Raw genomic sequence first — 25990 nt, 5'->3', positions numbered from 1 at the left:
GCGCTGCCACGCGGCACACGCAGCGCTGCCACGCGAAGCGGCCCCAGGACCGGTGCCACGCGGCACACGCAGCGCTGCCACGCGAAGCGGCACCAGCACCGCGCCACGCGATGCCTCCTGCACCACGCGGCACACGCAGCGCTGCCACGCCACGCGGCCCCAGCCCCGCGCCACGCGCCACGCTCCGGGCCAGGCGGGGGTGCGGGCAGGGCACCCCTGTACCACGCGGCACCCGCGCCGGCACCACGAGGACCGCGCTCCCCTCCCGCCCACCCAATCCCGCCGCGGCGCGGCGGCCGAGCGGGCGAGGGCAGCCCCCCACCCCGCACCCCGCGGGGGCTCGGCCCTTCCTCCTCCTCGTCCTCCGGCAGCGCTCCCCGGCCCGGGCGGCACGGCGGGCAGCGCCGGGGGGTCCCGCGGGGCGCAGCGGGTGCCGGCGGGCCCCCCGCGGCGGGCGGCCCCTCAAGGCCAAGGTCTTACTTTTCTCAGCGGCTTCCAGGAGTTTCCTCCTCCCGCGTTTCTTCTGGGGGTCGGAAGGGGCCAGCTCACCCTCATCGGCCGCCGCGTCCAGGCGCTCCTTGGGGGTGCAGCGGCCGTTCTCCAGCGCCCGGCGCGTCTCGCCGTCCGGCAGGCTCTCCGTCTCGTCGTCGCCGGGGCTCGCGCCGCCGCCGCGCTCCGCGCCCTTCCACTGGGCGCCGTCGCCCTCCAGGTCCCCGTTGGGCAGCGGCTCGGCGGGGCTGGCCTCGGGGCAGGCCGGGGGGCACTGGGGCACGGCCGCGCTGTCTTTGGGGGTGTCACTGCTCTCCACCTGCCGGGAAGGAGAGGGAAAGGAGCTGCCATGGGTGCTGGTGGGGCCACGCCACCCCAGCTCGTGCCCACCACCACCCCTCACCAACCGGCCCCCCGCCCTGCGCCCACCTCCCCACCACGCACGGCACCGCGCTAAGGGCGTCTCCGGGACCATGTCCCAGAGACGCGGCTCCACGACGACGCGGGGACCACCTGGGGACGAAAGCCCACCACGCCGGAAGACCGAGTTCCACCTCCTGCACCTCAGGCACCCCGGGCTGCTGCTGCCTGCCGGGGCTGGTGGGGGGAACCAGGGTGGGACGGGGCTACAGTGGCACCCTCAGGACATGGAGACGTGGCCATGGCACCCTCAGGACATGGAGACGCTGTCCTGACACCACGAGGACCACCACACAACGCCACGGCGCCTGCGGGACCAGGATGCATGGACCTGGCGTCATCAGGATGAGGACATGGTGCTGTGACACCCTCAGGACATGGAGACGCTGTCCTGACACCACGAGGACCACCACACAAGGCCATGGCGCCTGTGGGACCAGGATGCATGGACCTGGCGTCATCAGGATGAGGACATGGTGCTGTGACACCCTCAGGACATGGAGACGCTGTCCTGACACCACGAGGACCACCACACAAGGCCATGGTGCCTGCGGGACCAGGATGCATGGACCTGGCGTCATCAGGATGAGGACATGGTGCTGTGACACCCTCAGGACATGGAGACGCTGTCCTGACACCACGAGGACCACCACACAAGGCCATGGCGCCTGTGGGACCAGGATGCATGGACCTGGTGTCATCAGGATGAGGACATGGTGCTGTGACACCCTCAGGACATGGAGACGCTGTCCTGACACCACAAGGACCACCACACAAGGCCATGGTGCCTGCAGAACCAGGATGCATGGACCTGGCGTCATCAGGATGAGGACATGGTGCTGTGACACCCTCAGGATGAGGACACGCTGCCATGGCACCGCCAGGACCGGGACACAATGCCATGGGATGCCAGGACACAACGCCATGGCACCCTGAGGAACACGCCATGTTGTCACGACATCCTCAGGAGCAAAACACATCGCCACGGACACCTCACGGCCAGGACAGAAGAGCATGGCACCATCACGGCCCGAGACGTGCTGCCATGACACCCTCAAGACCATGACATGTTGCTGTGACTCCCTCAGGACCAGGACACATGGCCATGACACCGTCAGGACACGGACATGGTGCCATGAGGCCTTCAGGACCACGACGCACGGCTATGGCACCTTCAGCACTAGGACACGCTGCCATGGCACTCTCAGGACCAGGAGACACCGCCACAGCATCTTCAGGACCAGGACACGCTGCAGTGACGCCCTCAGGACATGGACACATGGCCATGACACGTTCAGGACCAAAAGGCAATGCCACTGCACTCTCAGGACAAGGAGACATGGATGTGGCATCATCAGTACCAGGACACACTGTCAGGACACCCTCAGGAGAAGGACACGCAGCCATGACACCCTCAGGACCAGGAAAAACGGCCAAAGAACCCTCAGGTCCAGGACACGGTGCCATGAAACCCCCAGGACCAGGCCACACAGACACGACACTCCCAGGACCAGGCCACACTGTCATGAAACCCTCAGGACCAGGACGCGGTGGCATGACACCCTCTGGGCCAGAAGAACATGGTGCCATGGTACCCCCGGGACTGCTGCCACGGCACCCTCAGGAGCTGCTCATGGAATCACAGAACCATGGAATCATTGAGGTTGGAGAAGACCTCTGAGATCATCAAGCCCAACCATCAACCCAACACCCCCACGCCTGCTAAACCATGTCCCCAAGTGCCACATCCACACGGTGTTTGAACCTCTCCAGGGATGGGGACTCCCCCACTGCCCTGGGCAGCCTGGGCCAAGGCCCGACCACTCTTCCAGTGAAGAACTTTTTCCTGATCTCCGACCTGAACCTCCCCTGACGCAGCTTGAGGCCATAAAGTCCTCATGTCGCAGGACACCCCCAGGACACGGTGTACGGACACCCTCAGGACAGGGACACACAGCCGTGAATCACCAACGTTGGAAGGGACCTCATGGATCATCTGGTCCAACCCTTCCCGGCGAAGCACGGTCTAGTCAAGATGGCCCCGCACCCTGTCCAGCGGACTCGCAAAGGTGCCCAGCGCCGGGGAATCCACCGCTTCCCTGCGGAGATGACTCCAGTGGCTGACTGTTCTCGCCGTCACCTATCCTCCTCGCGTGTCCCGTTGGCATCTCCCCATGAGTAACCTGCACCCATCACCCATCGCCTCGTCCCGGTGACTCCCTGTGGAAACGGAGTCTCCACCTTCCTTGTAGCCACCCTTGAAACACGGGAACATGGCGACCAGGTCTTCCCAAGCCCTCTTTTCTCCAGGCTGAAGAAGCCCCTTTCTCCTGGCCCTTCCCCACATGGCAGGTGTCCCAGTCCTTGGACCATCTTTGTGGCCCTGCCCTGGACCCTCTCCAGCCTCTTGTGCAGAGCAGGGACCACAACTGAGCGCCCGAGTCCAGCCGTGGCCTGGCCAGCGCTGAGCAGTGGGATGACACCTTCTTCACCTCTGCTGGAGACGCCCGCGTCGGCGCAGCCCGGTGCTCACCCCGACTGAGCCTGGTGCCCACCAGGACCTGCAGGTCCCTTTCCACAGAGCTGCTCCCCAGCCGGGCACGCCCTCAGGACTAGGACGTGGTGCCCCAAAACCCTCAGGATCAGGAGAAACTGCCACAGCACCCTCAGGACCTGGACATGGTGTCACGGCACCCGCAGGGCCAGGACACACAGCCAGGGCACCTTCAGAACGAGGACACAATGGCAGGGCACCCTCACGATGAGGACACACAGCCATGGCACCTTCTGGAGGAGGACACACAGCCATGGCACCTTATGGAGGAGGACACACAGCCATGGCACCCTTGTGGTGAGGACACACAGCCATGGCACCCTCAGGATGAGGACACAGACACGGCACCCTCATGATGAGGACATGCAGGTCCAGGAGAAGGGGTCAAGACACCCTCAGGACAAAGACACATTGCAATGACACCCCCAGGACTCAACGCCACGGCACCCTCAGTACCGTGACACAGCATCGTGAGACACTCCGGAGCAGGACACACCACCACAGCACCTTCAGGCCCATGACACACCTCCATGGCGCCCTCAGGAGCAGGACACATGGACATGACACCCTCAGGACCTGGACAATCTGCCAAGGCACTCTCAGGACCAGGACACACTTCCATGGCAGCCTCAGGACGAGGACACGGAGCCACGGCATCCTCAGGACCTGGACACGCTACTGTGACATCCTCAGATCAGGAAAAGCTGCCATGGCACCCGCAGAACCTGGACACATGGACACCACAGAACCATAGCATCATGGAATGGTTTGGGTGGGAAGGATGTGACACCACGAGGACCTGGATACACTGCCATGACGCCGTCAGGACCAGGACACGGTGACATGGCATCCTCAGGAGCAGGACAGAACATCATGGACCCCTCAGGACCAGGACACACCACCACAGTGCCCTCAGGATCAGGACACATGGACATGACACCCTCAGGATGAGGACACACAGCCATGGCACCCTTGTGACGAGGATACACAGCCATGACACCTTCAGGATGAGGACACACTGCCATGACACCTTCAGGATGAGGACACACTGCCATGACATCTGCAAAGAACCGACACGGGGCCATGGCCTCCTCAGAAGCCGGACAGACAGCCACAACGTCCTCTGGACCAAGCTACACAACCGCGATGCCCTCCGGACCAGGACACATCGTCACGTCACCCTCAGGAGCAGGACACAGCCCCCTGAAACCCTGGGGAGCTGGACACGCTGTCATGACACCCTCAGGACAAGGAGACACAGCCCCAACGTTCTCAGGATGAGGACAACAAAGCCACGGCACCCTCAAGACCAGGCCACGCTGCCACAGCACCCTCCTGATCCGGGCACAACACAATGACACCCTCAGGACGATGACACGTGGCGATGACACCCTGAGGAGCAGTGTATCCTGCTGTGGCACCCTCAGGAGAAGGACGCAGTGCCACAACACCTTCATGGTCAGGACAAACGGCCCTGAAACCGTCAGGGCCAGGACAGGCAGACGTGAGACGCTGAGGACCGGGAAATGTTGCTGTGGCACCTCCAGGACCAGGACACAGTGCCATGATGTCCTCAGGACCAGGACACACGGACGTGACACCCTCGTGACCAGGACACGCTGCTGTGTCACCCTGAGGACCAGGATACAGCGCCACAGCACCCTCAGGAGCAGGACAAAATGCCACGGCAACTTCAGGACCACCACACTCGACCATGGCAGTCTCAGGACAAGGACACGCTTCCAGGCCACCCTCAGGAGCAGGTCACCTTCCAGTAACACCCTCCAGACCATGGCACAATGACAGCCTCAGGACCTGGACAGAGGGACGGTACCCACAGGACCAGGACAGAAGCAGGTGACACCAGGAGGACCTGAACACACTGTCACGACACCTTCAGGACCAGGACATGGTGTGATGACACCCTAAGGAACAGGACGCGCTGCCGTTTGGTCCTCTGGACCAGGACACAACGCCGTGACACCCTCAGGGAAAGGACACACATCCACGGCGTCCTCAGGACCGAGACCCAAGTGTATGACACCAGGAGGACCTGGAGACACTGCCACGACACCCTCAGGACCAGGACATAAAGCCGTGACACCCTTGGGAAACAGAAGACACATCCACGGCATCCTCAGGACCGAGACCCAAGTGTATGACACCAGGAGGACCTGGAGACACTGTCACGACACCCTCAGGACCAGGACACAAAGCCGTGACACCCTTGGGAAACAGAAGACACATCCACGGCGTCCTCAGGACCAAGACACAAGGATGTGACACCATGAGGACCTGGACACGATGCTGGGGCACCTTCACGACCACGACACAATACCACGACACCCTGAGGACCAAGACGAAATGGAGGTGACACCATGAGGACCAGGACACAGAGCCATGACAGTCACAGGACCAGACCAGAAGGCCACGGCGCCCTCAGGACCAGGACACAACGCCTGGCAGCTTCAGGTCCAAGACAAGTGGTCCAGGCACCCTCAGGACCAAGCCACACCTCCCCGGCACACTCCGGACCAGGGCTCGCTGCCACCACACCCCGAGGAGCAGGTCACGTTGCAGCGAACACCCTGGGACCAAGGCACAAGTGACAATGACACCAGGGGACCTGGATACACTGCCGCGACACCTCCACGACCTGGACAAACGGCCGTGAAACCTGCAGGACCAGGACGCAACGCCATGACGCCCTCAGCACCAGGACACAACACCGTGTCACCCGCAGGACCAAGACAAACGGAGGTGACACCGTGAGGACCCAGATGCAATGCCATGGCACCCTGAGGACCAAGACACAAGGACCTGACACCACGGGGACCTGGATACAATGCCACAGCAACTTCAGGACCTGCACAAATGACCGTGAAACCTTGAGGACCAGGACACAAGACCATGATGCTCTCAGGACCAGGACACAACGCCATGTGACATTGAGGACAAACAACCATGAAACCCTAAGGACCAGGACACAACGCCATGATACCATCAGGACCAGGACGCAATGCCATGTCACCTCCAGGACAAACGGCCATGAAACCCTGAGGACCAGGGATACAACACCACGATGCCCTCAGGACCAGGACAAAACGCCATGTCACCTTCAGAACAAACAACCATGAAACCCCCAGGACCAGGACACAACGCCATGTCACCTCCAGGACAAGTGGCCACCAGACCCCCAGGACCAGGACACAAGACCACGATGCCGTCAGGACCAGGACACAACGCCATGTCACCTCCAGGACAAGTGGCCACCAGACCCACAGGACCAGGACACAAGACCACGATGCCCTCAGGACCAGGACACAATGCCATGTCACCTCCAGGACAAGTGGCCACCAGACCCACAGGACCAGGACACAACGCCATGATGCCCTCAGGACCAGGACACAACGCCATGTCACCTCTAGGACAAGTGGCCACCAGACCCCCAAGACCAGGACACAAGACCACGATGCCCTCAGGACCAGGACACAACGCCATGTCACCTCCAGGACAAGTGGCCACCAGACCCCCAAGACCAGCACACAAGACCACGATGCCCTCAGGACCAGGACACAACGCCATGTCACCTCCAGGACAAGTGGCCACCAGACCCCCAAGACCAGGACACAAGACCACGATGCCCTCAGGACCAGGACGCAATGCCATGTCACCTTCAGGACAAGTGGCCATGAGACCCCCAAGACCAGGACACAAGACCACGATGCCCTCAGGACCAGGACACAATGCCATGTCACCTTCAGGACAAGTGGCCATGAGACCCCCAAGACCAGGACACAAGACCACGATGCCCTCAGGACCAGGACGCAATGCCATGTCACCTCCAGGACAAGTGGCCACCAGACCCCCAGGACCAGGACACAAGACCACGATGCCCTCAGGACCAGGACACAACGCCATGTCACCTCCAGGACAAGTGGCCACCAGACCCCCAGGACCAGGACACAAGACCACGATGCCCTCAGGACCAGGACGCAATGCCATGTCACCTCTAGGACAAGTGGCCACCAGACCCCCAGGACCAGGACACAACGCCATGATGCCCTCAGGACCAGGACACAACGCCATGTCACCTCCAGGACAAGTGGCCACCAGACCCCCAGGACCAGGACACAAGACCACGATGCCCTCAGGACCAGGACGCAATGCCATGTCACCTCCAGGACAAGTGGCCACCAGACCCCCAGGACCAGGACACAACGCCATGATGCCCTCAGGACCAGGACTCAACGCCATGTCACCTCCAGGACAAGTGGCCATGAGACCCCCAAGACCAGGACACAAAACCACGATGCCCTCAGGACCAGGACGCAACGCCATGTCACCTCCAGGACAAGTGGCCACCAGACCCCCAGGACCAGGACACAACGCCACGATGCCCTCAGGACCAGGACACAACGCCATGTCACCTCCAGGACAAGTGGCCACCAGACCCCCAGGACCAGGACACAAGACCACGATGCCCTCAGGACCAGGACGCAATGCCATGTCACCTCCAGGACAAGTGGCCACCAGACCCCCAGGACCAGGACACAACGCCATGATGCCCTCAGGACCAGGACTCAACGCCATGTCACCTCCAGGACAAGTGGCCATGAGACCCCCAAGACCAGGACACAAAACCACGATGCCCTCAGGACCAGGACGCAACGCCATGTCACCTCCAGGACAAGTGGCCACCAGACCCCCAGGACCAGGATACAACACCACAGCACCCACAGGAGCATGACACGTGGCCACGACACCGTCAGGACCAGGGGGCTGTCACGCGGCTGCCCCAGTCCCCAGCGCGGAGGGGACACTGGAGCTGCTGGTCCTGCCCCGTTGGCCGGTGCTGGGACCCCCCCCCCCCGCCGGCCTGTCCCCATCGGCAGCGGGAACGTGGGACGGCCGGTGCACACGCGTGTGCAAGAGAGGCGGAGCCGGGCCCCGCGGTGGCTGTGCACGCGTGTGTGACAGGCAGAGCCGGGGACGGGAAGGGACGCGGCGCGTGACAGCCGTGCGCGGGGACAACGTGACGCGTGCTCGCACGCCTGGGTGTGCGCCGCAGGCAGAGCCGGGGACACGTGTGTGTGCGTGTGCGTGTGTGTGCGTGTGTACAGGTGACAGGCAGAGCCAGGCCCCGTGACAGCCCCGTGTGCAGACACGTGTGCGAGCGTGACACACGCAAACGTGGCCCGTGGTGAGCGTGAGGGTGGGGCAGAGCGTGACAGGCACAGCCGGAGCCCGCGGCGTGCACACGCGTGTGTCAGCTGGAGCCCGCAGCGCGCACACGCGTGTGTCAGCTGGAGCCCGCGGCGTGCACACGCGTGTGTCAGCCGGGCAACGCCAACACTGCAGGCAGGGAGTGGGTGTGCCACCCGGGGGTGTGTGACAGGGGAGTGTGCGTGTGACACGTGTGTAACATGTGTGTGTGTGACACGCATGTGTGTGTGACAGGTGGGGTTGTGTGACAGGGGAGTGTGTGTGTGACACGTGTGTGTGCAACAGGTGTGAGTGTGTGACAGGCAGGGTGTGTGTGATGTGTGTGTGTGACACGTGTGTGTGACATGTGGGGGGTGTGACACGTGTGTGTGCGACAGGCAGGGGTGTGTGACATGTGTGTGTGCCAGGTGGGGGTGTGTGACATACGTGTGTGACACGTGTGTGTGTGACAGATGTGAGTGTGACAGGGGAGTGTGTGTGACGTGTGTGTGCAACAGGCGGGGGGGTGTGACACATGTGTGTGCCAGGCAAGGACGTGTGACAGGAGAGTGTGTGTGTGTGACACGTGTGTGTGACAGGCGTGGGTGTGTGATGTGTGCGTGTGCAACAGGTGTGAGCATGTGACACGTGTGTGTGACACGTGTATTTGACACATGTGTGACAGGTGCGATGTGTGTGTGTGGGGTGTGTGTGTGACATGTGTGTGACACGTGTGTGTGTGACACGTGTGTGTGATGTGTGTGACGTGTGTGTGTGACACGTGTGTGTGATGTGTGTGACGTGTGTGTGTGACACGTGTGTGACACGCATGACAGGTGTGTGTGACACGTGTGTGTGTGCCAGCTGGGGTGTGAGACACGTGTGTGTGTGCCACATGGGGGTGACACGCATGTATGTGATGTGTGTGTGCCAGGCATGTGTGCACCAGGTGGGGGTGTGACACGCGTGTGCATGACGTGTGCTTGTGTGACACGTGTGTGTGATGTGTGTGACGTGTATGTGTGCCAGGCGGGGGGGTGTGACACGCGTGCATGACACGTGTTTGTGTGACGTGTGTGTGACGTGTATGTGTGTGACAGGTGGGGGAGTGCTAGGGGGGTGTGTGTGTGTGACACGTGTACGACATGCGTGTGTGTGCCAGGCGGGAGTGTGTGACACGTGTGTGTGTGCCACAGGCGGGGGTGTGCGATGTGTGTGTGACACATGCGTGACATGCGTGTGTGCCAGGTGTGTGTGTGACACTTGTGCGTGTGACTGGTGCGTGTGTGACACGCGTGTGTGTGCCAGGCCGGGGTGTGTGACACGTGTGTGTGTGTGACGTGTGTGTGCCACAGGCGGGGGTGTGTGACACGTGTGTGTGCCACATGCATGACAGGTGTGTGTGACACACCAGGTGGCGGTGAGACACACGTGTGTGTGATGTTTGCATGTGACATATGTATGAAGTGTGTGACACACATGTGGGACGTGTGTGACACACATGTGGGACGTGTGTGTGACACATGTGTGCATGACATTTGCGTGTGACGCGTGTGTGTGATGTTTGTGTGTGACACATGATGTGTGTGACGTGTGCCTGTGACACGTGTGTGTGATGTTTGCGTGTGACATGTGTGTGACATGTGTGACATGTGCATGTGACACGTGTGTGTGACACGTGTGCATGTGACAAGTGTGTGTGACACGTGTGTGCGCCAGGTGGGGGTGACACACACGTGTGACGTGTGCGTGTGACACGTGACGTGTGACGTGTGCGTGTGACACGTGACGTGTGTGTGCCACGTGTGTGTGACGTGTGTGACACGTGTGCGTGTGACACGCGTGTGTGTGACGTGTGCGTGTGCCACGTGTGTGACGTGTGCGCGCGCCAGGCGGGGGTGCCCCAGCCCCGCGTCCCCGGCCCCGCCTCTGCGCGCGCCGGCCCCGCGCGTGCCACAGGCGGAGCCGCCCCCGCCCCCGCCTCGCGCCCCGCCCCCCCCCCCCCCCCCCCGCGGGAGCGCGCGCGCGGCGGTTCCCGTGACGCAGCAGTGGGCGGGGCTGCGCGGGGCCGCGTCACGGCGGGAGCGCGCGGGCTCGCGCCACTGGGGGGGGCGGGGGGGGGGGATCCCTGGGGGGCCCGGCTGCAGCCTGGGGGGGGGAGCGAGGGGGGGTCCGGCCGCCCCCCGCCCCCGGCACCCACAGCCACGGCGGGAGGGCTCAGTGTGGTGGTGGGGGGCTGAGCAGGGTGGTGGGGGGCTCAGTGTGGTGGTGGGGGGCTCGGTGTGGTGGTGGGGGGCTCAGCAGGGTGGTGGGGGGCTCGATGCGGTGGTGGGGGGCTCGGTGTGGTGGTGGGGGTCTCAGCAGGGTGGTGGGGGGCTGAGCAGGGTGGTGGGGGGCTCAGTGTGGTGGTGGGGGGCTCAGCAGGGTGGCGGGGGGCTCAGTGTGGTGGTGGGGGGCTCAGCAGGGTGGTGGGGGGCTCGGTGTGGTGGTGGGGGGCTCAGCAGGGTGGTGGGGGGCTGAGCAGGGTGGTGAGGGGCTGAGCAGGGTGGTGGGGGGCTCAGTGTGGTGGTGGGGGGCTCAGCAGGGTGGTGGGGGCTCAGTGTGGTGGTGGGGGGCTCAGCAGGGTGGTGGGGGGCTCGGTGTGGTGGTGGGGGGCTCAGCAGGGTGGTGGGGGGCTGAGCAGGGTGGTGGGGGGCTCAGTGTGGTGGTGGGGGGCTGAGCCGGGTGGTGAGGGGCTCAGCAGGGTGGTGGGGGGCTCAGCAGGGTGGTGGGGGGCTCAGCAGGGTGGTGGGGGGCTCAGTGTTGTGGTGGGGGGCTCAGCAGGGTGGTGGGGGGCTCAGCAGGGTGGCAGGGGGCTCAGCAGGATGGTGGGGGGCTCGGTGTGGTGGTGGGGGGCTCAGCAGGGTGGTGGGGGGCTCGATGCGGTGGTGGGGGGCTCGGTGTGGTGGTGGGGGGCTCAGCAGGGTGGTGGGGGGCTGAGCAGGGTGGTGGGGGGCTCAGCAGGGTGGTGGGGGGCTCAGCGTGGTGGTGGGGGGCTCAGCAGGGTGGCGGGGGGCTCGGTGTGGTGGTGGGGGGCTCAGCAGGGTGGTGGGGGGCTCAGCAGGGTGGCAGGGGGCTCAGCAGGATGGTGGGGGGCTCAGTGTGGTGGTGGGGGGCTCAGCAGGGTGGCGGGGGGCTCAGCGTGGTGGTGGGGGGCTCAGCAGGGTGGCGGGGGGCTCGGTGTGGTGGTGGGGGGCTCAGCAGGGTGGTGGGGGGCTCAGCAGGGTGGCAGGGGGCTCAGCAGGATGGTGGGGGGCTCAGTGTGGTGGTGGGGGGCTCAGCAGGGTGGTGGGGGGCTCAGCAGGGTGGTGGGGGGCTGAGCAGGGTGGCAGGGGGCTCAGCGTGGTGGTGGGGGGCTCAGCAGGGTGGCGGGGGGCTCGGTGTGGTGGTGGGGGGCTCAGCAGGGTGGTGGGGGGCTCAGCAGGGTGGCAGGGGGCTCAGCAGGATGGTGGGGGGCTCAGTGTGGTGGTGGGGGGCTCAGCAGGGTGGCGGGGGGCTCAGCGTGGTGGTGGGGGGCTCAGCAGGGTGGCGGGGGGCTCGGTGTGGTGGTGGGGGGCTCAGCAGGGTGGTGGGGGGCTCAGCAGGGTGGCAGGGGGCTCAGCAGGGTGGCGGGGGGCTCAGTGTGGTGGTGGGGGGCTCAGCAGGGTGGTGGGGGGCTCAGCAGGGTGGCAGGGGGCTCAGCAGGATGGTGGGGGGCTCAGTGTGGTGGTGGGGGGCTCAGCAGGGTGGTGGGGGGCTCAGTGTGGTGGGGGGGGCTGAGCAGGGTGGCGGGGGGCTCAGGGTGGTGGTGGGGGGCTGAGCCGGGTGGTGAGGGGCTCAGCAGGGTGGTGGGGGCTCAGTGTGGTGGTGGGGGGCTCAGCAGGGTGGTGGGGGGCTGAGCAGGGTGGTGGGGGGCTCAGTGTGGTGGTGGGGGGCTCAGCAGGGTGGTGGGGGGCTCAGCAGGGTGGCGGGGGGCTCGGTGTGGTGGTGGGGGGTTCAGCAGGGTGGCGGGGGGCTCGGTGTGGTGGGGGGGGCTGAGCAGGGTGGCGGGGGGCTCAGCGTGGTGGTGGGGGGCTCGGTGTGGTGGTGGGGGGCTCAGCAGGGTGGTGGGGGGCTCAATGCGGCAGTGGGGGGCTCAGCAGGGTGGTGGGGGGCTCAGGGTGGCGGTGGGGGTCTCGGTGTGGTGGCAGGGGTCTCAGCAGGGTGGTGGGGGGCTCAGCAGGGTGGCAGGGAGCTCAGCAGGGCGGTGGGGGTCTCAGTGTGGTGGTGGGGGGCTCAGTGTGGTGGTGGGGGGCTCGGTGTGGTGGGGGGGGCTCAGCAGGGTGGTGGGGGTCTCAGCGTGGTGGTGGGGGGCTCGGTGTGGTGGGGGGGGCTCAGCAGGGTGGTGGGGGTCTCAGCGTGGCGGTGGGGGTCTCAGGGTGGCACTGGGGGTCTCAGGGTGGCACTGGGGGGCTCAGCACCGCGACAGGGCCTGGGGGTCCCCCTGCGGCGCGCTGGGCGGGGGGCACGCGGCACGCTGACCCCGCGACGGCGCCGCGTCCCCTCGCGCGAGGGCCCGCAGGCACGCGCAGGGGAAGGGGACGCCGGACCCCCGCCGCGGCCGTGCCCCTCCCTGGCCGCCCCGGCGCCCGTCCTGGTCCCGGCGGAGGGTCCGGCGGCGGCTCGGCCTTGCTGCCCACCCACCCGCGTCCTCGGCGCCGGCCGGCCCGGGGAACACGCGCGGCCTTTCTGCGGCCGCCCCCCCTCCGCGGGGCCCCCGCCAAGGCCGCGGCGCGGGACGGCGGGAAACGGGCACCGCCTCGTGCCGGGCCCGGCTCCGGAGCACCGGCGGCAGCGCCGGACCCACCCGAGCCGTGGGCCGGGGCTCTGCCCTGGGAGCCGCGGCACGGTTCGGCACGGCACGGCATGGCACAGCATGGTGTGGCACAGCGCATCACGGCACGGCACGGCACAGCATGGGATGGCACAGTGTGGCACATCACGGCACGGCACGGCACGGCATGGCACATCACGGCATGGCACGGCACATCATGGGATGGCACGGCACGGGATGGCACGGCACGGGATGGCACAGCATGGCACAGCATGGCACGGCATGGCACATCACGGCATGGCACGGCACATCATGGGATGGCACATCACGGCACGGCATGGCACAGCATGGGATGGCACAGCATGGGATGGCACAGCATGGCACAGCATGGCATGGCACAGCACAGGATGGCACAGCACGGGATGGCACAGCATGGGATGGCACGGCGTGGCACATCACGGCACAGCATGGCACATCATGGGATGGCACGGCATGGCACGGCACATCACGGCACAGCATGGTGTGGCACGTCATGGGACGGCACGGCATGGTTCAGCACGGCCCAGCGCTGCACGGCACGGCACATCATGGGATGGCACAGCATGGGATGGCACGGCACAGGATGGCACGGCATGGGATGGCACAGCATGGCACATCACGGCATGGCACGGCACATCATGGGATGGCACAGCGCATCACAGCACAGCACGGTGTGGCACATCATGTCATGGGACGGCACGGCATGGTTCAGCACAGCCCAGCGCCGCATGGCACGGCACGGCACGGGATGGCACAGCATGGGATGGCACGGCGTGGCACAGCGCATCACGGCACGGCGTGGTTCAGCACAGCCCAGCACGGCATGGCATGGCACATCATGGGATGGCACAGTGTGGCACATCACGGCACGGCACAGCATGGTTCAGCACAGCCCAGTGCCGCATGGCACGGCACAGCATGGCATGGCGTGGCACATCACATCACGGCACGGTGTGGCACAGCACGTCACGGGACGGCACGTCACGGCATGGCACATCACATCATGGGACAGCACGGCGTGGTTCAGCACAGCCCAGCGCCGCATGGCACGGCACGGCACGGGATGGCACAGCACGTCACGGGACGGCACGGCACGGCATGGCATGGCACATCACATCATGGGACAGCATGGTGTGGCACAGCACATCATGGCACGCCATGGCACGGCACGGCACGGGATGGCACAGCACGTCACGGGACAGCACGGTGTGGCACAGCACAGGGTGGCACAGCATGGCACGGCATGGCACAGGACAGCATGGTGTGGCATGGCACAGCACATCACAGCACGGCGTGGCACAACACAGCATGGCACGGCATGGTGTGGCACGGCGTGGCTTGGCACAGCTTGGCACAGCTTGGCACAGCTTGGCACGGCTCGGTGCGGCACGGCGCAGCTCTCCGATACGCTGGTACCCTCGGCCCCGCTCCCTGCCCGCGCTGCCAGACCGCTGCCGGCTCCTGCCAGGGCCCGTCCGTGCCCAGCGCCGCGGCCGTTCCTCAGCACCGCAGCCCCCGGCGCTGGCACCTCCTCCTCCGGCCTCCGCGCCGGCTCCCGCGCCCCGCTGAGCCCCGACGGGGGTCCCCGCGCCCACGGCCGCGCTGGCAGGGGAAGGCAGCACCGCCACGGGTCCTCGGCACCGAGCCCCCCGCGCCGGCGAGCCCCGTCCCCACGCAGCCACGGCGCGGGCTGAGCTGGGCGCTCAGCACCCTCCTGCGACCCCTCTGCCCGCTGCGTCCCCGTCGGCGGGGTCCCGGGGACCCTCGGCGAGCCAGCCCGCTCGCCCAGCGCCCCGTGCCACGCCGGCGCGGTGCCCCCGGCCGGGACCCGCTGCTGCGGGCGCCGTCACCGCGGGGCTCGCCAGCGCCGCCCGCCTGGCAGCGGGACCCCCGCCCGCGACGGGGCCGGCCACGCGGCAGGTGCGGCACGCGGGAGCACGCCGCAAGCGCACGCGGGACGGGCGCCCGCCGCCCGGCTCTTCTCCGGGAGGTGCCCGGCGTCGTGGCACCGCCGCCGTCCGTCCGTGTGCCGGACCCGCCGTGCCGGTGGGGGCTGCCGGGGCGGCCAGAGACCCCCCGGCTCCGCGGCTGCCCCCGCTGCGGGCGCCGCTCCCCGCTTGTCCCCGTGCCAGCATTGTTCCTCCACCGCGGCGGCTCCCCGGCCCCGGCTCGGCCCTCCCGCCCCGCCGCAGTCACGGCCAGCGCCGCCAGCCCGGCTGCCCACTCCCCTGCCAGCTCCCGGCCCCGCGGCCCGCCGCGCCCCACGGCACCCCATGGCACCCCACGGCACCCCACAGCGCTCCATGGCACCTCATGGCACCCCACCACACTCCATGGCACCCCACGGCACCCCACCACACTCCATGGCACCCCATGGCACCCCACAGCGCTCCATGGCACCTCATGGCACCCCACCGCACCCCACGGCACCCCATGGCACCTCATGGCACCCCACCACACTGCATGACACCCCACGGCACTCCATGGCACTCCATGGCACCCCATGGCACCCCATGGCATCCCATGGCACCCCACAGCGCTCCATGGCACCCCACGGCACCCCACCACACTCCATGGCACCCCATGGCACCCCACAGCGCTCCATGGCACCTCATGGCACCCCACGGCACCCCACGGCACCCCATGGCACCTCATGGCACCCCACCACACTGCATGGCACCCCACAGCACTCCATGGCATACCACAGCACCCCACGGCACCCCATGGCACTCCATGGCACCCCACAGCACTCCATGGCACCTCACGGCACCTCATGGCACCCCACGGCACTCCACCACACCTCATGGCACCCCATGGCACCCCACAGCGCTCCATGGCACCCCACGGCACCGCAGGCGATGCCACCCCGGCTCCCCCGGCCCCGCCGCCGCGTCGACGCAGGGGTCGGGACAGGCAGCGCGGCCCCGGCCCCGTCCCGGCGCAGGATTGACCCCTTCTGCCGCCGGAAAACCTTTGCCAAAACCTTTTGCAACCGTCCTGCGGCGACGCCGGCCGGGCCCTGCCTGCACCCAGCCCCGGGGTGACCACGGGCACCTTCCCGCCGCGGCGCCGGCGCCAAGAGGGACCCGGTGGCACCGGCAGCCGGCGGCGTGACATCCGGCCAGCCGGCGGGGAGGAAGCCACTGCGGCTCCCCAGCCGGCACCGCGACGCGTCCCGGCTCGGGAGGGCCAAGCCACCGCCAGCCCCCCCAGCGCCGGCCGCTGCCCAAAGCCCCGAGCACCCCCCGCCACGCCGCAGCACCCCGCGGCGGGCACGGCAGCCGGCGAGCCCCGCGCACAAATCGCCGGCATCACCGGCGCGGCAGGAGCCGGGGAGGCAGCCGGGGGCTCAGCCCCGCGCACCCGCACCCGCCTTGTCACCGCGGCCGCTGGCGTCGGGCCGGGAGCCGGGGGCTCCGCTCGCCGAGCCCCCCCGGCGCAGCGCCGCAGGACGGCTTCGCGGCGGGGGGCACCGGGAGCAAACGCACGCCGGGGCCTCGAGCGACGCCGCGCCGAGCAGAGCCGGGGAGCGCGAGCGAGCGGGCGCGTGCCCCGGCACGCCGGGAGCCGTCGCCTGCTGCCAGCGCGGTGCGTGTGCCACGCGGCGGGGCAGGACGGCCCCGCGGGGGGACGCCACGCCGCGCCCCGCGCCGGCGCCCGCGGGCTCACCTGGGCATGCTTGCGCTTCCGCCCGGGCCGCCCGGCTTTCCTCATGGGCGTCCCCGGCTCCTGCTTCTCCTCCTTGCTCTGGTTCTCCTCGGGCTCCTCTTCCCCCTGCGAGCCGGAGACAGAGAGCACGGTTACGCCGCCGGCACCGGGGCCGCGCGGCTCGGGGTCCTGGGCGCGGCGCTGGCGTCGCCGGCACCGTGGGTCGCGCGTGGCCGCGTGCCCGGCCGGCGAGGCGGGACCCCGGGCCGCCGTCGGAAGGAGAACCGCGGCTGCGGCCACGGCGCGGGCTGCGGCACGAGCTGCCGCGGTGCCGGGCGCCGTCGCCACGTGAGCACCGAGCCCCGGCGGGGTCCAGACCCGCTCCCCCGACGCGCTGGAGCCCGGTCCGCGTGGGTCGGGGGGCTCCGGCACCGCGCGGAAAGGGCTGCATGCACCCCGCGGCGCGTGAACCTGCACCCCGCGCCGCAGCCGCCGCCCCGGCACCCCGGCGTGGCGGGGGTCCCCGCTCCCCGCGCCGGAGCCCACGCCTGGCACCGCGTCGCGGCGGGCGGGGACGCACGTGGGGGTCGCGGGCTGCGCGGGGCCCCCGGCGTGTCCGCGGCGGGGCCGGCTTCACCTGAGCCGCAGCAGCGCGCGGCGGCAGCGGCCGAGGCAGGAAGGGGCCGCAGAGGGGGAGCGGGGAAGGAGGAGAGGCCGGCGGGGGGCTGCGAGGGAGAGGCCGCGGAGGGGCCGGGGCTGGCAGCCAGACAGCGCGGCAGCCGGCGGCACCCGCGCAGCCCCGCGCCCGCCGCGACGTCGCCCCAGGGTCCCCGGGCTCCGGACGTGCCGTGCCCCATGGCCGTGGTCGCCCCATGGCCGCCCACCCACGCCCCACGCCGCGCGTCTCCCCCCGCCGCGGGCCGCGCGCGCGGGATCGTGCGGAAGCCGCACGCTGGTTCGTGCCCGGCCGCCATCACAGCTCGCCGGCACCGCGCTCGCCCCAGCCGCGTCGCCGCGTGCCGCTGGCCCTGCGTGTGGCGGCCCCCGGCCCCCCGCGCCCACCCTGCCCGGTCCTGGCACCCGCAGGCACCGAGGCACCGCGGCAGCCGGGGGCTCAGAGAGGCTGGGACGGGTCCAAGGACGGCGTCAGGAGCACGGTTCCAGCTCCGTCCCGGTGCAGGAGCCGAACAGGGTCCCCGGGGGGGTTCCTGGGTGGCACAGACTCAGCCTCACAGCATGGCGGGGTGGGCAGGGACCTCTGGGGACCCCCCACCCAACCCCCTGCCCAAGCAGGGTCACCCAGAGCAGGGGGCACAGCACCGCGGCCAGGCGGGGCTGGAATATCTCCAGAGAAGGAGACTCCACAGCCTCCCTGGGCAGCCTGGGCCAGGGCTCCGTCACCCTCAGAGGGAAGAAGTTCTTCCTCGGCTTCAGCTGGAGCTTCCCAGGCTTCAGTTTGTGCCCATTGCCCCTTGTCCTGTCGCTGGGCACCACTGCAAAGAGTCTGGCCCCGTCCTCCTGACCCCCACCCTGCAGATATTTAGAGGCATTTCGAAGGTCCCCTCGCAGCCTTCTCTTCTTCAGGCTGAACAAGCCCAGCTCCCTCAGCCTCTCCTCGTAGCAGAGATGCTCCAGTCCCCTCCTCATCCTCGCAGCCCTGCGCTGGACTCTCTCCAGTAGCTCCTCATCTTTCTGGAACTGGGGAGCCCAGCACTGGACACAGCACTGCAGATGGGGCCTCCCCAGGGCAGAGCAGAGGGGGAGGAGAACCTCCCTCGCCCTGCTGCCCACACTCCTCCTCATGCACCCCAGGATCCCCTTGGCCTTCTTGGCACCCAGGGCACGCTGCTGGCTCATGGTCACCCTGTCGTCCCCCAGCACTCCCAGTCCCTCTCTGCAGAGCTGCTCTCCAGCAGCTCAGCCCCAGCCTGTCCTGGTGCCTGGGGTTGTTCCTCCCCAGGGGCAGGACCCTGCCCTTGCCCTTGTTGAACCTCATCAGGTTCCTCTCTGCCCAGCTCTCCAGCCTGTCCAGGTCTCGCTGGATGGCAGCACAGCCTGCCAGGGTATCCACCACTCCTCCCAGTTTGGTGTCATCAGCAAACTTGCTGAGGGTACGCTCTGACTCTTCATCCAGGTCATTGATGAAGAAGTTAAACAAGACTGGACCCAGTACTGACCCCTGAGGGACACCACCAGTTCCCGGCCTCCAACCAGACTCAGCGCCGCTGATGCCAACCCTCTGAGCTCTGCCATTCAGCCAGTTCTCAACCCACCTCACCGACCACTCATCCAGCCCACACTTCCTGAGCTTCCCTAGGAGGATGTCATGGGAGACTGTGTCGAAAGCCTTGCTGAAGTCAAGATAGACAACATCCACGGCTCTCCCCTCATCTACCCAGCCAGTCATGTCATCGTAGAAAGCTATCAGATGGGGCAGGCATGATTTCCCCTTGGTGAATCCATGCTGACTACTCCTGATAACCTTCTTTTCCTCCACTTGCTTGATGATGACCTCCAGGATAAGCTGCTCCATCACCTTTCCTGGCATGGAGGTGAGGCTGACCGGCCTGTAGTTCCCTGGGTCCTCCTTCTTGCCCTTTTTGAAGATTGGAGTGACATTGGCCTTTCTCCAGTCCTCGGGCACCTCTCCTGTCCTCCAGGACCTCTCAAAGATGATGGAGAGTGGCTCAGCAATGACATCCGCCAGCTCCCTCAGCACTCGTGGGTGCATTCCATCGGGGCCCATGGATTTGTGGACATCCAGATCACTTAAGCGATCCCTCACACAGTCCTCCTCGACCAAGGGAAAGTCGTCCTCTCTGTAGGCTTCTTCTCTTACCTCCGGGGCCTGGGATTCCTGAGGGCCAGTCTTAGCACTGAAGACTGAAGCACAGAAGGCATTCAGTAGCTCTGCCTTCTCCGCATCCCCCGTCACCAGGACACCCGCCTCGTTCAGCAGCGGCCCCACGTTGTCCCTAGCCTTCCTTTTGCTGCTGATGGAGTTGAAGAAGCCCTTCTTGTTGTTTTTGACATCCCTTGCCAGCTTCAATTCCAGGTGGGCCTTGGCCTTCCTCGTCGCATCCCTGCACGCTCTGACCACGTTCCTGTACGCTTCCCCAGTGTCCCACCCCACTTTCCACATTCCATGGACCTTTCTCATCCATTTGAGTTCCACTAGAAGCTCCTTGCTTATCCACGCTGGTCTCCTGCCTCCTTTGCTCAGTTTCTTACAGATGAGGCTGCCTGGATCCTGAGCATGGAGGAAGTGATGCTTGAGTAGTAACCAGCTCTCTTGGACCCCCCAACCACCTGGAGCCCTGACCCATGGGACTCCTCGAAGTAGGTCCTTGCAGAGGCCAAAGTCAGCTCTCCTGAAGTCCACGGATGCGATCTTACTTATCGCCCCGCTTCCTCCACGCAGGAACCTGAACTCCACCATCTCATGGTCACCCCCCAACCTCCACATCCTCACCCTGCCCTGCTCTATTTGTCAGGACAAGGTCCAGCAGCCCACCCCTCCTCCTCGGCTCCTCCACCAAAGTTCTCATCCACGCTCTGCAGGAACCTCCCGCACTGCATGGTCTTCCCAGCAGATAGCGGGGGGTGAAGCCCCCCGTGAGACCCAGTGCCTGTGAGCGGGAGGCTGCTTTCAGCCGGCTGCAGAAGGCCTCCTCGACCTCCTCTTCCTCACCAGGTGGTTGGCCTACACTAAACACCCACAACGGCGTCACCAGTATGAGCCTGTCCCTTAATAATAATAATAATAATAATAATAATAATAATAATAATAATAATAATTTGCACCCATCAGCTCTCAACCCGCTCCTCACCCGCCCCTGGACAGAGCTGGGCACGTCCCACCGCGCCCAGCTGGGCCCCCTCGCCGAAGTCACCCGCAACCACCCACGCCGGTGACCCGGCCGCGCCGGCTGTCCCACCACGGCCCCGCGACCGCCCTGCGACCACGGCCCCACGACCGCACCGCGACCATGGCCCTGCGACCGCCCTGCGACCACGGCCCCGCGACCGCACCGCGACCACGGCCCCGCGACCGCGCACGCGTCTCCGGCTCTGCCCGCGGCCTCGCCGCGCTGCGTGCCGGCCCGCTGCGCCGCACGGTGCCCGCGCAGCCCCCGGCACGGCCGCGGGGCCCCCCCCGTGCCGAACCGCGCGGCCCCCAGCGCCGTGGCCCCGCGCTCCCTCTCCGAGGGGTCCCCCCAGACTCGGGGGTCCCCGCTGCGGAGGCTCGAGGCGAGCCCCCACGCGCTGCGCCGGGATGGGGGGGTCCGGCGGGCACCCCGCGAGCGGCGGTGAGGGGGTCCCGCTGGCGCGGTGATGCGGGTGCCGCGGCCCCTCGCCGCCCGCAGCTGCGTCACGGCCCCGCGTCTCACCGGGCTGGCGGGGCTGCGTGGCCGCGTCCCCGCCGCGCTCCTGCGCCGCTGCCAAGCAACGACCCGGGGGGAAACCGCGGCCGAGGAGCGGAGACGCCGCGTGACGCAGCGCGGGCTGCGCGGCTGCCGCGCCGCTCCCGGCTGCAGCGGGGGGAACCGGGCTGGGGGGCAGGGGGAGGCGGGTGCAGAGACCCCCCCCTCCTCGCACCGCCTCGCCGGGTCGGCGGCGAGGGCAGCGGGCGCGGGCGCGACCCGCGGTGCCGCGGGCGTGGAGCGACGGCCTCGTGCTCCCGGCGCCGCACGCGCGTCCCTTCGGCGGAGGTGACCTCCGCGGGGGACGCGACACCGCGTCCCGCCGGGGTCACGCCAGGACAGCGCGCGGCCGGCCACGCGTGCGACGCGCTCGCCGCCAGCTCGCCGGCACCGTGGCGACCGTCACCGGCGGGGCCCTGCTCTCCGCGGCGAGCCGGGCGGCACCGCGGGCGCCGCTTTCTCCCCCGGCTCTTCGCCGCAGCCCCCCCTGCGCCGCAGCCCCGAGCCCCCCTCCCCGAACCGGCTCCCGCACGCCTGCGCCGAGACGCGCGGTGGGCTGCCGGCGACGCACGCGGGGCGGGGGGCACCGCTCGACGCCCAGGACACGCGCCCTGCACCCACCCCGCTGCCGCGCGGCGCACGGGACCCCGCGCCTGTTTTTCCCCGCGCGCTCGCCGGCCAGGAGCGAGCCGGACCCCCGCCCCGGAGCGCGGCGAGCGACGGGGCGGCCGCGGCGGCAGCGGGACCCCCGCCCTACCTTGTGCGTGTCGAGCGCCTCGCGGTCCGGCGCGGGGCTGCCGGCGTCGAGGGTCCCGCTGGACGGCATGGTGGGCGGCGAGCGCGGGCGCCTGCGACCGTCGCCTCTTCAGCACCGAAGCGGACCCCGCCGCCGCGCGCCGGCTCTCTGCGCCGAGGAGGGGGTCCGGCGGCCGTCGCCCGCCGCCCGCCTGGATCCTCCTGCCCCTGCGGAGAGCGGAGAGGGTGGGGGTGAGGGGGGCAACCGGCCTCGCCGCCCCCCACCCCGGCAGTGATTAACGCGCCGCAGCCTTGGCTGCGCCGGGCTGGGCCGTGGGCGCCGGCATCGCCCCGGCATGCGCCGGCTGCGGGGTGCGGGGTGCATGCGTGGGGTGTGGGGTGCAGGGTGCATGGTGTGGGGTGCAGGGTGCATGGCGTGGGGTGTGGGGTGCTTGGTGTGGGGTGTGGGGTGCATGGCTTGGGGTGCAGGGAGCACGGTGTGGGGTGTGGGGCGCATGGTGTGGGGTGCACGGTGCCAGCTGCAGCAGTGCAGGGTGCATGGTGTGGGGTGTGGGGTGCAGGGTGCATGGTGTGGGGTGCAGGGTGCATGGTGTGGGGTGCGGGGTGCAGGGTGCATGGCGTGGGGTGCAGGGTGCAAGGTGTGGGGTGCAGGGTGCATGGCGTGGGGTGTGGGGTGCTTGGTGTGGGGTGTGGGGTGCTTGGTGTGGGGTGCGGGGTGCATGGCATGGGGTGCAGGGTGCATGGTGTGGGGTGTGGGGTGCATGGCGTGGGGTGTGGGGTGCACGGCATGGGGTGCACGGTGCCAGCTGCAGCAGTGCAGGGTGCATGGTGTGGGGCGTGGGGTGCTTGGTGTGGGGTGTGGGGTGCAGGGTGCATGGTGTGGGGTGCAGGGTGCATGGTGTGGGGTGCGGGGTGCAGGGTGCAGGGTGCATGGCGCAGGGTGCACGGTCCTGGCTGCAGCAGCATGAAGCACATGGCAAGGGGTGTGGGGCGCATGGCGTGGGGTGCAGGATGCATGGTGTGGGGTGTGGGGTGCTTGGTGTGGGGTGTGGGGTGCAGGATGCATGGTGTGGGGTGTGGGGTGCACGGCGCTGGCTGCAGCAGTGCGGGGTGCATGGCATGGGGTGCAGGGCTCATGGCGGGGGTGCGGGGTGCGGGGCACATGGTGTGGGGTGCATGGTGCCAGCTGCAGCAGCGCAGGGTGCATGGCAGGGGTGCAGGGTGCATGGTGTGGGGTGCGGGGCGCATGGCGGGGGTGCAGGGCGCATGGTGGGGGTGCAGGGCGCATGGTGTGGGGTGCGGGGCGCATGGTGTGGGTGCAGGGCACACGGTGTGGGGTGCAGGGTGCATGGTGTGGGTGCAGGGCGCATGGTGGGGGTGCAGGGTGCATGGTGGGGGTGCGGGGCGCATGGTGTGGGTGCAGGGTGCATGGTGGGGGTGCAGGGTGCATGGTGTGGGTGCAGGGCGCATGGCGTGGGTGCAGGGTGCATGGTGGGGGGTGCAGGGCACACGGTGTGGGGTGCAGGGTGCATGGTGTGGGTGCAGGGTGCATGGTGGGGGGTGCAGGGTGCATGGTGTGGGGTGCACAGCGCTGGCTGCAGCACCACGGGCTGCAGGGCGCACGCTGGGGTCACGGCACAGGGTGCCCAGCGCGCGTTGCGGGGTGCAGGGTGCATTCTGTGGGGCGCAGAGCGCAGGTTGCGGGGCGCATTCTGAGGGGTGCAGGACGCAGGATGCAGGGCGCTGGGGGCATTCCGCAGGGTGCGGGGTGCGGGGTGCCATCTGCGGGGTGCAGGGTGCAGGTTGTGGGGTGCAGGGCGTGGGATGCCAGGTGTGGGGCGCAGGTTGTGGGGTGCCGGGTGCGGGGTGCAGGGTGTGGGGTGCAGGGTGCGGGGGGCCCCCCACACCTGTTGCCATGGCAAGGGGTGCCGGATGCGGGGTGCAGGGTGTGGGGTGCAGGGTGCGGGGTGCGGGGTGCGGGGGTCCCCCCGCACCTGTTGCTATGGTGAGGGGAGCTGGGTGCAGGTTGCGGGGTGCAGGGTGCGGGGGGCTGGTTGTGGGGTGGAGGTGCAGGGGTCCCCCCGCACCTGTTGCCACGGCGAGGGGCGCCGGGTGCCGGCTGTGGGGTGCGGGGTGCAGGGTGCGGGGTGCAGGGTGTGGGGTGCGGGGTGCAGGGTGCGGGGTGCAGGGGTCCCCCCGCACCTGTTGCCATGGCGAGGGGCGCCGGGTGCTGGCTGTGGGGTGCAGGTTGCGGGGTGCAGGGTGCGGGGTGCAGGGGGGGTGCGGGGGTCCCCCCGCACCTGTTGATATGTCGAGGGGCGCCGGGTGCGGGGTGCAGGCTGTGAGGTGCAGGCTGCGGGGTGCAGGTTGCGGGGGGCCCCCCGCACCTGTTGCCATGGCGAGGGGCACCAGATGCAGGGTGCAGGGTGCGGGGTGCCGGCTGCAGGGTGCAGGGTGCGGGGTGCAGGTTGCGGGGTGCAGGGTGCAGGGGGGGTGCGGGGATCCCCCCGCACCTGTTGCCATGGCGAGGGGCGCCGGGTGCAGGTTGCGGGGTGCAGGGTGCGGGGTGCCGGGTGCGGGGTGCAGGGTGCAGGGCGGGTGCGGGGTTCCCCCCGCACCTGTTGCCATGGCGAGGGGCGCCGGGTGCCGGCTGTGGGGTGCAGGTTGCGGGGTGCAGGTTACGGGGTGCAGGGGGGGTGCGGGGGTCCCCCCGCACCTGTTGCCATGGCGAGGGGCGCCGGCGGCCGTGGCCGCTCTGCCTCCGGCTCGGGCGCTGCGGCTCCTTCTAGAGCTTTCCAGCCGCAGCCCGGCCCCGGCCGCGGGCGGGGGGCTGCCGGGGGGGGGGGGGCAGGGCCGGCCGGGCCCGCCCCGGGGGGCTGCGGGGGGGCCCGGGACCCCCGCGCTCGGGGTGCGGGGCCGGGGGCTGGGGGGGAGGCGGGGGGAGATCGGCCCCCCCGGCACGGCCCCCGCGCGGGAAGGGGGGGCGGGGGGAGGCGGGGGGGTGTGGGGGGTGGGGGTGCAAGGGGGGGGGCGGGCTGGGTGGGTGGGGGTGCAGGGGGGGGTGAGGGGGGTGGGTGCAGGCTTGGGGTGGGGGGGCGGGGTGGGGGGGTGGGATGGGGGGGTGGGATGGGGGTACAGGGTGCGGGCTGGGGTGCTGGGTGCAGGATGGGACCAGGGGGTGCAGGATAGGACCTGGGGGTGCAGGACGGGGGTGCAGGATGGGGGTGCAGGATGGGACCAGGGGGTGCAGGCTGGGGTTGGGGGTGCAGGCTGGGGGTGCAGTACGGGGGTGCAGGATGCAGGCTGGGGGTGCTGGGTGCAGGATGGGACCCGGGGGTGCAGGACGGGGTTGGGGGTGCAGGATGGGGGTGCAGGATGCAGGCTGGGGGTGCTGGGTGCAGGCTAGGACCTGGGGGTGCAGGCTGGAGTTGGGGTGCAGGATAGGACCTGGGGGTGCAGGATGGGACCGGGGGGTGCAGGGTGGGGGTGCAGGATGGGACCAGGGGGTGCAGGATGGAGTTGGGGTGCAGGCTGGGGGTGCTGGGTGCATGCTGGGACTGGGGAGTGCAGCCTGGATTTGGGGGTGCAGGATGGAGTTAGGGTGCAGGATAGGACCTGGGGGTG

The 25990-nt window shown here is 68.5% G+C and overlaps 1 protein-coding gene across 1 annotated transcript in view; it reads right to left on the bottom strand.

Moving 5' to 3' along the window:
* The window catches only part of DNMT3A (DNA methyltransferase 3 alpha), a 58607-nt gene that overhangs the window by 27025 nt on the left and 5592 nt on the right, over window positions 1-25990 (bottom strand). Inside the window, 3 exon segments of the mRNA XM_075415148.1 lie at window positions 481-808; window positions 17208-17312; window positions 22368-22573. Of these exon segments, the coding sequence (XP_075271263.1) occupies window positions 481-808; window positions 17208-17312; window positions 22368-22436 (502 nt within the window). The 5' untranslated portion in view covers window positions 22437-22573.

Source organism: Opisthocomus hoazin, chromosome 2, assembly GCF_030867145.1.
Source record: "Opisthocomus hoazin isolate bOpiHoa1 chromosome 2, bOpiHoa1.hap1, whole genome shotgun sequence".
Taxonomy (NCBI): domain Eukaryota; kingdom Metazoa; phylum Chordata; class Aves; order Opisthocomiformes; family Opisthocomidae; genus Opisthocomus; species Opisthocomus hoazin.
The sequence above is the reverse complement of the archived record's forward strand: the minus strand, read 5'-3'. Positions and strand labels throughout refer to the sequence as shown.